The 11,589-nt window shown below is 37.9% G+C and overlaps 1 protein-coding gene across 1 annotated transcript; it reads left to right on the top strand.

Moving 5' to 3' along the window:
• Nucleotides 1–3,359: 3,359 nt before the first annotated feature.
• Nucleotides 3,360–11,589, top strand: LOC120440729 (perforin-1-like). The gene is made up of 10 exons (XM_039613912.1): nt 3,360–3,432; nt 4,254–4,540; nt 4,627–4,706; nt 5,036–5,081; nt 6,079–6,203; nt 6,312–6,450; nt 6,547–6,627; nt 9,651–10,147; nt 10,246–10,339; nt 10,962–11,589. The coding sequence occupies exons 2-10, from the start codon at nt 4,271–4,273 to the stop codon at nt 11,172–11,174; spliced, it is 1,545 nt and encodes a 514-aa protein (XP_039469846.1). The 5' UTR covers nt 3,360–3,432; nt 4,254–4,270; the 3' UTR covers nt 11,175–11,589.

Below are 11,589 nucleotides of genomic sequence, written 5' to 3' on the forward strand. Positions count from 1 at the left end.
ATCAAGTATCAGATCAGGTGATAACATTCTTTAAATTTATTGCAACAGGTAATAAAGGGGGACATATCATACACTTAAGAGTTAAAGCTAATTTGATGTGTTATACAGTTTGGGGCAGATAGTCATCGTGTTTAATCCTCATTTGATTTTGGTGGTGGGTACGCATTCAAATCACTTTGCATTCATTAAAACACTGATTATTTTCTGAATTATGTGTAAAACAGTCAAGTCCTCTCCATAAGTACGATTACAAATACATTTTTGTATGTCATTGTTGCAAAGTCCTTTATAACATGTAATGTTTTTCTTCAGTTCTTTGATTTGTAACACTTAAGAGTATAAAACATTTGATTCAGTATTGTTTGCATGGGTATAATGTATAATAATGCTCATCATAACGAAATAAACGAGTCCTGATTAATTGGCACTTGTGTTTTGTTTTGTTTTGTTTAATCTCAGGGTTGGTTCAACAACTCTGAAGACACCAAGACCAGAATAAATAAAGTGTTGTGAAGTTAGAATACATTTAAATTGTATAAATAGTCCAAGTGCTGTTGAAAAGGGGTTCCTTATTTTTTTTACTGTTTTAATGAAACCATGATTTAAAACATGAACACTGCTGAAAAAGACTGAAACTGGGAAGTGGGAAAAAAACTCATCCAAAAAGTTGACTGAGGTCATTTGGCATCCATTCATCCATTCTCTTCTGCTTATCCTCATCTGAGGTGCCATAGGGGAAGACGTGGGGCACAGGTCGCCAGTCTGTTTATTATTTAATTAAATCAAGTGAGCAGAAGATTCCCTTTCTCATTGCTGTCAATACAATTGGCATGAAGAGTCGCCCCCTCCTCACTTCAGAAAGAATGTAGGTTAAAGGCAGTGGCTTCCCCATTGACACTCATTTCCACTGTTTATACTCACTTTATTAGGTACACTTTGCTAGTAATAGCCTGGATCCCAGAACTACCTTAATCATTCATGGCATAGATTTACCCATAAGAACCCACGCCCCTTTACACATTGAGGAAAGTTTCTGTTGAAGTTTCAAAATTGACTCTCCCAGTTGGGTCTTGGCTCTTAATGGTTAAACAGGGTGCTGGAAATGTTCCTCAGAGGTTTTTGGTCCATATTGACATGACAGCATCACAAAGTTGCTGCAGATTTGTCAGCTGCACATCAATGATGTGAATCTGCTGTTCCACCGCATCCCATCAGGCTCTAGTGGAGATCTGGTGACTGTGGAGACCATTTGAGTAAAGCTAAATCATTATCATGTGCAAGAAACCAGCTTGAGATGAATTGAATTTTGTGAGACAACACATTATCCTGGAGGCAGCCTTCATAAGATGGGTATACTTGGACCAAAAACAGATAGACATGGTCGGCAATGACACTCAGGTATTCAGTAATACTCATTTGGCACTTAGAGGGTTAGCCGGCAGGAGTTGGACTGGTGTGCTCATCCGCAAGTTCAGCATGTTGTTTGCTCAGAGATGCTTTTCTGCATATCCTGGTTTTAATGAGTGGTTATGCAAGTTATTGTCACCTTCCTATCAGCTCAAAGCAGTCTCATCGTCAGAATCAGCAGATTCAGAATACTTTTAATCTCTGAGGAAATTATGTGGTTACAATTGCTCCAAGACAATAAGAACAGTAAGAGACTGAATTAAATTAAATAATACAATATATTACAAAGTTAACAAAATTGAGAAATAGCTCTACTATATACAAATAGCTCAATTAAAAATATCCAGAATATTACAGAGATGAAATATATATGATTGATTTAATTCTGTAAAAACTGTAAAAAAAAAAAAAAAAAAAGGAAAAAAAAAAGGCATTTTCACTGAGAAAACTGGATATTTTCTCTTTTTCAGACCACTCTCTGTAACCCCTAGAAATCATTTTATGGGAACAAAATTTCTAAATTACACCGTCTGGCATCAACATGCCATATTCAAAGTTACTTAAACTTCAGCAGGATGATCATGTCTAGGTGCCTAAATGCACTCCGTTGTTACCGTTAGACTGGCTTATTGTACAATTGCATTATTGAGCAGCTGAAAAGGGGCAAAATACTTTAACCCTCTCAGGCTCAAATTAAGTTTTAGTTGCTAATGCACAACCAAGTCCTGCAGTGGTACTTCTGAGTAAAAAAACACTCATAAAATGTGTATGTGGGGTAATCAGGTTGTCAGTGTTTTAACTGTTGCAAATCTGCAACGCCTGCTTTGAGAGGGTTAATAACATGCATGCTTAATGATTCTCTGTGTTTACCTCTACAGGCAAGGTATACTACCTCAACCACACTAAGTCTCTCTTGAGAGTCTCTTCATGAGACTTTGTTTGTGTGTCATGTTTTTACAGTTTGAAAATGAATAGCCCGACTACTTAAAGGTTTGGATATTAATTGAAATTGTATGCCTAGGTAGTGATGGAACATGTTTTATAGTGAATAACATAACTTGGTGTATGTCCACACTAAGAGTTTACAAATAAAAAATACAAATATGCAAAAGGAAGTTGATTTATAGGTAATGTATTTGATTTCACTGCTGAAAACAAGTAGTAAAAGATTTCAGGTATGTTTACACACAAAGCTGATTCAGGTAATGCCAAACACGTGAGTGACACTAGGAGCAATTAAAGTCCAAGGGCACCTGTGGGTGTATGAAAAACAACTGAAGAAAGGAGTGAAACAGGGACAACAATCAGAGCCACAATAACAAACGTGACACATTTACCCAGAATGAAGACAGACTTTATATCTAGTGGCTGCAGAACCAACAGTACAACACTGATAACACCTCTGTTACCTAAACATTTAGTAATAAATTTGGCATCCATTCATCCATTCTCTTCTTCTTATCCTCATAAGGGTCATGAGGGCTGGGGGAAGGAGCGTATCCGAGGTGCCATAGGGGGAGATGTGGGGCACAGGTCGCCAGTCTGTTTATTTTTTTAATTATATTGTTAATTACGTTAGTTATTTAATTATTTTTTTGAATAAATAGATTTGGCAATGAAGATAAAAATATACATGGCCCAAATCACTTTTGATATTTAAACCAAATGTGCATGTGTGGCATCTCTGTTGTTGGATTTTTGCTGTTTGGGGGCTGACAGCCTTCTTTCTCTTACACATATACAGTTAAATGTATAGTTAAGAGGGCACATAATCTCAAACAGCTTCTCAGCATTGACAAGGAAGTTATTCCAAGGACACTTCCTTAATCCTGGGTCCAAAAAGCCATTGTTGGTTTATTTAACGATCCTTATCTTTGTTGATTTGTAGCACGTGTACCCATCTTATTCTTTAAAAGCTGTGCTTCTCTGTCTGTTTTTGAACAAGTCTTGTTGGCTCGTTGTCCTGCTTTTGTCTGAATTGCGTCACTGACAGAAGAACAGCAACTTCAACAGCATTTGGAAAAGGTAGAAACATTTTTTAATGGTATACAAAGTTATTGTTAACTTTATTTCAATAAGACAGACAGAGATACCTTTTACATGTTGATGTATGTGTGCTTGCATTTCAATTTGGTGATTTTTTTCTTATCTTCTTTTAAATCAAGATCATTTTACATGTGAGTCAAGTCAACATGTAAAATGCTGACTTGAGTCAACTAACAATACTTTAACGACTCCAGCTTCTCACACAAGATACAGTATATGAACTGAAACCATGTTCAGTCATGATCATCAAGTTTTTAACTTTCCACCATATTACAAAAGAAAAACTGCACATAAAATTGTGTGTGTGCACAACATTTTAATGACAAAGGAAAATTACATTTTTGAGCAGTGAGTCAATAAATGATTAAAACAAATTTCAGAAATCTCTGCCATGGAAACACTGCCAAAGAGGTATCCAGATTTTTTTTTGTTTTAAAGCAAACTATCTAATGCATGTTTTAAATACAGGTAAGGAATCCCAGAGAGTTGATTCTGTTTATCCAGTCACAGAATTTTGAGTGGGAGAAACATTTTCTCACACATCCAACTGACTTTTTCAGTCTCAGCTGACCGCAGGTTTACCCGAGCTTATAATATTATGCAAATCGTTAATTCACACACTGTTGTGTCCTGTACTGTTTATAAGGTCGGGGAAACCTGCAGTCAGCTGAGGCTGCATGTTTGCAAACATTTGGAGATCTTTACTTTACTGAGAATCACCTGCTGTTGAAATGATGATCACTTATGTCTTTATCTCTCTCTCTCTCTCTCTCTCTCTCTCTCTCTCTCCAAAATATCAGTCTTTTTCACTGCAGCTATGCTGTCTTACTCAACCCCACCTCCTCTCTACCTGAGCCTCCTTCTCTTTCTGTCCTGCAACTCCCCTGTTCTTTCCTGTCAGACTGGAAACTACAGCCAGTGCAAGGCTGCTCCTTTTGTACCAGGTCACAACCTGGTGGGGGAGGGATTTGACGTGGTCACTCTGCGACGAAAGGGAGCCTATATGATTGATGTGAATACCTACTTCACCCCAAGTGAAACATGTACTCTCTGCTCCAACCCGCTTCAAGGCAACGTGCTGCAAAAAGTAACTAAAGATGCAACAACAAAGAGCCATTTGAACAGTAGCACACACTTTATGTGTACATGTTCATGATCTGTCTTCATTTTCAGCTGCCGGTCTCTGCAGTGGACTGGCGTGCATTCAGCCGATGCAGTGCCGACATTTACAGCAGCATCCACTCCACTGTTAGGTATAGTCTCATTATTATGTTATATTATTATGATTGCTTCACAGTTAGAGTCTTACTGACAGAAGGTTAAATGCTGTGTGACTGTTGACTCGCTATCTAAACATCTCCATCTGATTAGTTCAGTCTCTGGCAGTGACAAAATTAAAGGATTTTTATTGTTAGACACCTTTTCTGGTGTATAAATTATCTTCATTCTCTTCATCATATTATTTGGAGCTGAAAATCTAATTACAATAACAGGTCCTCATCTGTAAATACTAACTGTTTAAAATAATGGAAATCACCTTTGAAATTTAACTGTGAGTCTTTACTGTGAATTATATTTACAGCTCTCTGGTTGACACCTACACCTCCCAGGACAGTACTGACTGGAAGGTAGGGCACATTTCACAACAGTTATTTACATAAAATTTACATATTTTAGTATGACCACAATAATGATAAACGTGTCAATATAAGCAGATACTTTGGTTGGATATTGTTTGTTTATTTGTTTGTTTACTACTGCTATCTTTTTGAATAGAACATTTCTAAATTAAACACTGCAGTAATATAGAAATAAATAAATAAATAAAACAATCCTCATTTGATTCACAGGTTGTGGCAAACAAAACATATTTTGCAACTAACACAGTTCACAAAATGGGACTGAAATAATACTCACACACAAAAAGAAAAATCCGCAAATACAAGTCGCTAACACCAAACAGCAACTACTTTCAACTACTACAACTACTTACTATCTCCAGCTCAGCGCAAAACAAACTAAATCCAACAATAAACCAAGCTGCACTTGTTAAAATCTTGGTGGAGTATTCGCAGTATTTCATAAGACTGCCACCAAAGGCCACGACATCTGGTAAACCTGTGGCAGCTCAATTAATATGTAGCTTTCAACATAAAATTCTCAAACAATGTCATATTAGACCCAAGTACGAAACTACATTATGAAATAATATTATGCCTTCATTAACTGGTTATAGCTAACCAGCCAGCTAGGTAATGTTAGTGTCTCATTATGTAGCTTAATTTCAGATAATATTGCTAAAAGGTTATATTAAAGGTCATTCCATCTCAAATCATATTTTTTCATATTCTGCTTGATTATCTCCAATTTAGATTGAAAAGTATATGGTCTTAAGTCTTATTAGGATTATTAGGAAGTTTTAACTTCATATATTAAATACTCTTTCAGATATATATTTTTGAAAATTGTACATTGTCCCACCACCAACATGTTTTTTGCACTTTGAAACTGAGGCCATGTTTGAACATAAATCAAGATCTGTAATTTGGGACAGACAGATCAAATAATGTCTCATTATTGGCTCTTGGCTAATTTATTTATTCTTTTTCTCATCTTTCATAACAGACTGGCCTAGATTTAGGGATGTTTGTGGGAGGAAAGCAATCCGCTGTGTATAACTTTGCATCAAAAAGGGCCGCAGAGGACCGCCACACCTTCAGCACACACAGGGTCACCTGCAACCATTACAGGTAGGCTGTGAATAACTCAGAATAGTCATATAAATTCGGGTTATCTTGCAATCTTTGTTTGAAAAGCTTCTGTTGAGATCATTTACTAATCTGTCTCTTTGTGTCCAGTTACCGAGTATCAAACAGTCCGTCTCTCAGCTCTGAGTTCAGTAAGGATTTAGCCAAGCTACCACATTTCTACAACAGCTCCACCAGAGCTCAGTACAGTGAGCTTATACACACCTACGGCACACACTACATCCGCCAGGTTAAAACACACGCTGTGAATTTGCTTATTATTCCTTATTATTATTATATTTCTTCAAAAAATGATTCATAACAACAACTTTGCTCCACATTACAGGTTCACCTTGGTGGTCGACTGAGGCGAGTCACAGCTGCACGAACCTGTCTGTCCTCACTGAATGGACTCTCCTCAAATGAGGTACTTTAAAACACTTATTGATAAAAGCACAGCATTATTGAGGCACTTTAAATAATTTTATCTCAACAATAGCGACTGAAAGTGTAAGAATAAGACTAATTGTTCTGGGCTTGGCTGCCCCACTCGCTCGCTGACGCGAGGGCGAGACCCATGGGAAGGGAGGACTAGGGTGGTAACCTGGGAACTGAGGACATCCTAAAGAACCAGTCAGGGTGTGGGATCCCTGCCACAGTTGAAAGGCCTGCACGAAAGGGGGCCGCCCAAGTTTCTCCGCTGGCTAGATTCCGTGCGGAGGGGGCGAGCCCGTGCAGCGCCTCTAGGCTGTGTGTGTGTATGTGAAAGCGCGAGAGGTCGCGTCTCGAGATCGAGTAGTTAAATTCGCCACAGTTGACAGCCTGTACGAGAGTGGGCCAAGCTCTTTCGCTGGTTAGATTCCGAGCTGAGTTCGTTGGCCCGCTGTAGTGCCTCTAGACTGTCTGGGTTAATTTGGGGGTTGGTAAATTAGGCTTAAAGTTGAAATTTGCGTCTAAAACCGTGTGTTTGGGTTTTTCAGAGCGAGACATGCACTCTGTATAGTGTGTTGAGTGCGAGCATAAAGCTCATGTGCCTGCAGTTACCAGACTACATATTTCTACACATACAGGGCAGTACCTCTGTCATGAAAGATCAAAAGAAAACCTTTTAAAGTTGTGCCATACTGAATAATAATGCCAATGATTTTTTTATTGTTGTTTTTACATTGTTTTACGTAAACCTCTATAGTCCAGTATTATCTTAGTTATTAGAAACTTCAGTTTTTCTTTAGTCCAGACTCTGCTTACTGATCCTGTAATTAAGTATTCAATCAATAAAGATATGATTAATATCTTAGTGACATAATTTGTAGCCTACATATTTCGTCACCATAATTTTCTGTCCATCCATCCTTCCATTCTCTTCCACTTATCCTTATAAGAGTCGCAGCTATCATAGGGTAAGAGACGGGGTTCACCCTGGACAGGTTGCCAGCCTAACACAGGGCTAATTTTCAGAAGTTAACCCACTTTTTGAGACATAATATTACATAATGCTGCCAAAACTTAGATTAATGCTCAACAGGTTGACTTTACACAAGACAGTAGAAAACAGAGAAGTAAGTACAACAGTCTTTAGAGTTAAAATTGACATACATGTGGCACACATCTTGATGAACTGGATTTTTTTTTAAATCTGAGTCTGGATGTAAACACCTATTTTCTCTCATCTTTCAAAACTGGTTTGACAGTCCTTCATACACTCTGTCATCTTCATTTATAATGTCATCATCTTGTGTCTCCACAAGACTGCTTGTGTTGTTTGTTAAGAGAAGAGCATATGCATGATTTAATTTGGTTTTAATACAACAGCTTTGACATGTTTATGAAACTGACGTGATCAGAAAGCCTCGCAAAATCTTCACAAAATGTGTCTGTGTGTGTAAATACAAAATGCAGTTTTTAAATGATGATTTTATTGATTAAGGGAGCAAAGTTATCCAAACCTATCTAGTCCTGTGTGAGAATTATGATTGTCCCTCTTGTTAAATCATGCGTTACTGTGATAAACCACACTTTTTGAAAAGCTGAGTTCAGGTTAACTAAACACACTCAGACATGATTACTGGCAGACCTGTTGAATCAAGAAATCACTTAAATAGAACCTGTCTGACAAAGTGAAGCAAGCTAAAAGCATCTCAAAAAGCCAGACATCATGCCACAATCTAAATAAGTACTTGAGAAACAAAGTCACTGCCATCTAACAGTCAGGAAAGAGTTACAAAGCCATTTCTAAGGCTTTGGGACTTCAGTGAACCACAGTGAGAGCAATCATACATCAACTGAAAACCTGGAACAGTGGCGAGGCTTTCCAGGAGTGACCGGCCGAGCAAAATGACTCCAAGAGCACATCCACAATTCATCCAGGAGATCACAAAAGACCCCAGACCAACATTAAAGAACTGTAGGCTTCATATGTCTCAGTTAAGGTCAGTGTTCATGATTCAACAATAAGAAAGAGACTGGGCAAAAATGACATCCATGGGAAAGTTCAAGGAGAAAACCACATCTGAACAAACAGAACATAAAGGCTCACATTTGCCAAAAAACATCTTCATGATCCCCAAGACTTTGGGAAAAATACTCTGTGACTAATGAGACAAAAGCTGAACTTGTTGGAAGGCTGGAGTCCTGTTACATCTGATATAAAACTAACACAGCATTTCATGAAAAGAACATCACACCAGCAGTAAAACATTATGGTGGTATTGTGATAGTCTGGGACTGTGTTGCTGCCTTAGAATCTGGAAGACTTGCTGTGATATTTGGAACCATGAATTCTGCTGTCTACCAAAACATGCTGAAGGAGACAGTCTGGTCATCTTTTCGTGACCTCAAGCTGAAGCAGAGTTGAGGGTTCTGCAGCAGGACAATGATCCAAAACACTCCAGCAAGTCCACCTCTGAATGGCTTAAAACAAAAACAAACTGAAGACTGGAGTGGCCCAGTCAAAGGCCTGACCTGAATCTGATTGAAATGCTGTGCGATGACCTTAAAAAATTTCAAAAACCCTGAATGGCTGGGTTTGTGGCTGAATTACAATAATTCTGAGTGGGCCAAAATTAATCCACAGCGTTGTAAAAGACTCATTGGCAGTTATTGCAAACCCTTGATTGCAGTTGTAGCTGCTAAGGGTGGCCCAACCAGTCATTGGGTTTAGGGGAAAATCACTTTCTCATACAGGTTCCTGCAAGTTTTTTCCCCTTAATAATAAACAGCTTCATTTAGAAAATGCATTTTGTGTTTATTTTGTTATCTCTATCTAATATTTAAATTTCTTTCATTATCTGAAATATTTAAGTGTGACAAACATGCAAAAAAAAAAAAAAAGGAAATCAGGAAGGAGGCAAAAAAAGTTTCACACCACTGTATATATTTATAGTACAGCTACTATGCAGAGAAAATGCCCTTGATACAAACTGACATTTAGTTTCCCTTCCTGTCCTGCAGGTCTACTCCTGTTTATCGCTGGGTTTCTCTGTCGGCTTGGGAAAATTCAAATTATCCAGTAACAGACAGTCTTGCAACAAGGTCCTACAAAACCAGGGTCTCTCGTTTATGTACAGCACTGGTCTCCACCAACACTACACAGAGGTGGTAGGAGGCAATGGTTGGTTGGGAGAGTTTGCACTCACCCAGAATGACTCCCTCGGCTTTCTAACTTGGCTGAGCACCCTGAAGGATCACCCAGATGTTGTTTCCTACTCCCTTCGGCCAATCTATAGCCTGATGACAAATGGCACGCAAAAGGCAGGGATGAAAGTTGCCATAGAGGAGTACTTGGAAGATAACGCTGTGAGAACGTCGCCCAATGAGCCAAACTGTGGGTGGCGCATTCCTAATCTGGCTTCCAACTGCTGTCCTCTGCAAGCCTGGAGGGGGACGCTAAGGGTTACCATTGTGCGAGCCTGGAATTTGAAAGGAGATCCAGTTGGAAAAACTGAGGGGTGAATAGACTCTTGTCTATTAAGATCTGGCTGGTGTGGTATATCAAGCAGACTTAATAATTCTTATGTTGCTCTTCTTTCTTTTCTTCTGATCACAGCTATGCTAAAATGTGGTTTGGTTCCTTCTATCGGAGGACTCGCTGGATTCGGTCAAACAATCCTCGGTGGAATGCGAATTATGATTTAGGCAAGGTCAGTAAACCCTCATTATAAATCATGATAAATGGTTTGGCCCCACAGTCAGCAGAGTTGATTTACTTTTCAAACCTGAAGCCTATCAACAGTTTACTATGCTTTTTTTGTTTTGTTCTTGTTTGTTTTTTTTTGGCACAATATACCACACAAAGCCATAGTTTAGCTAATACCTAAAAAATGCAAAAGCATTACCTTACATCAATCCAAATAATCAGACTCTTCTACTAAACTTCTGTTTTTAAGTTGTAGTGGTTTGGAGCTTTAGAACCATTGTAATGACAAATACCATGTATGTTACTTGACTTGGAAGAAGTAATGTTAGCTAGGTAGTGGTTTAGCAAACATATACATATACATATATGCACATTCATATTCACAGAGCCATTCTTTAAATTGATTCCAATAATGAATCTCCCTCGAATCCACCACTGTGTCTTTAACACAGTTTATGACTCCTATGGGCCAATTTTAAATGCTGCTCTTATTAAGTATGTACAAATGGTTTATGAATTCATCCTATTTCATTGTTCTCCTTTGTGTTTATCTTTCACTAGTGCTAAAATTAACATTGGTCGGATAAAACTATATTAAATCTTGTTTGATTAATTTTCTCATGAAGGTGGACACACACTTGGGTTTGAAGGTTGAAGTTTGGGACAAGGATATATGGCGTGATGACCGTCTGGGATCATGTTTCAAGTATCTTCAGCAGGGGACACACACATTTACCTGTCGAGCTAAAAGAGGCGGTTTTGAGGTCCGGTACACTCTGACATGTGACCCTCATCTGGCTGGAGACCGGTGTGATCGTTACAAACCATCTGCAAAATAAGAAATATATTTTGTATGTTTTTCTTCATAACAGTTCTGTTGCTCTAATGGACTGTAAAGATGAATGTGATACTTATTAGTTTATGCATTGATTTTTCTACCAATAAGACATAACAATATTCCACTTGTTCTTTTATATTTGTTAGAGTTTAGTCACTTATTTGTATTCATATAAATCTGTGGTTTATTATATCCTAATATTGCTTGATTTAAAAAAAAATTTAAAAAATCATATTTTTGGGGGTTTCAACAGATTAAAATTATAAATATAAACTTATAAATCCAAACCCATTACATCAGCTGTTTTGTATTCCTACTAATTTGTGAGTCTAGTTTCAGTTATGTAAAAATGTATGTGAAACCCGTAAATGACTGTAATTCACATAAGACCTCTAATTAATTCATGAATTACATGG

Source organism: Oreochromis aureus, linkage group 6 (assembly GCF_013358895.1).
Source record: "Oreochromis aureus strain Israel breed Guangdong linkage group 6, ZZ_aureus, whole genome shotgun sequence".
In the NCBI taxonomy this organism is placed as follows: Eukaryota; Metazoa; Chordata; class Actinopteri; order Cichliformes; family Cichlidae; genus Oreochromis; species Oreochromis aureus.

Coding starts and splice junctions, on each gene's coding strand:
- LOC120440729 (XM_039613912.1), top strand. CDS start 4,271: ATGCTGTCTTACTCAACCCCACCTCCTCTCTACCTGAGCCTCCTTCTC. Junction 5,082..6,078: donor AGGACAGTACTGACTGGAAG/GTAGGGCACATT, acceptor CTTTCATAACAG/ACTGGCCTAGATTTAGGGAT. Junction 6,451..6,546: donor GCACACACTACATCCGCCAG/GTTAAAACACAC, acceptor TCCACATTACAG/GTTCACCTTGGTGGTCGACT.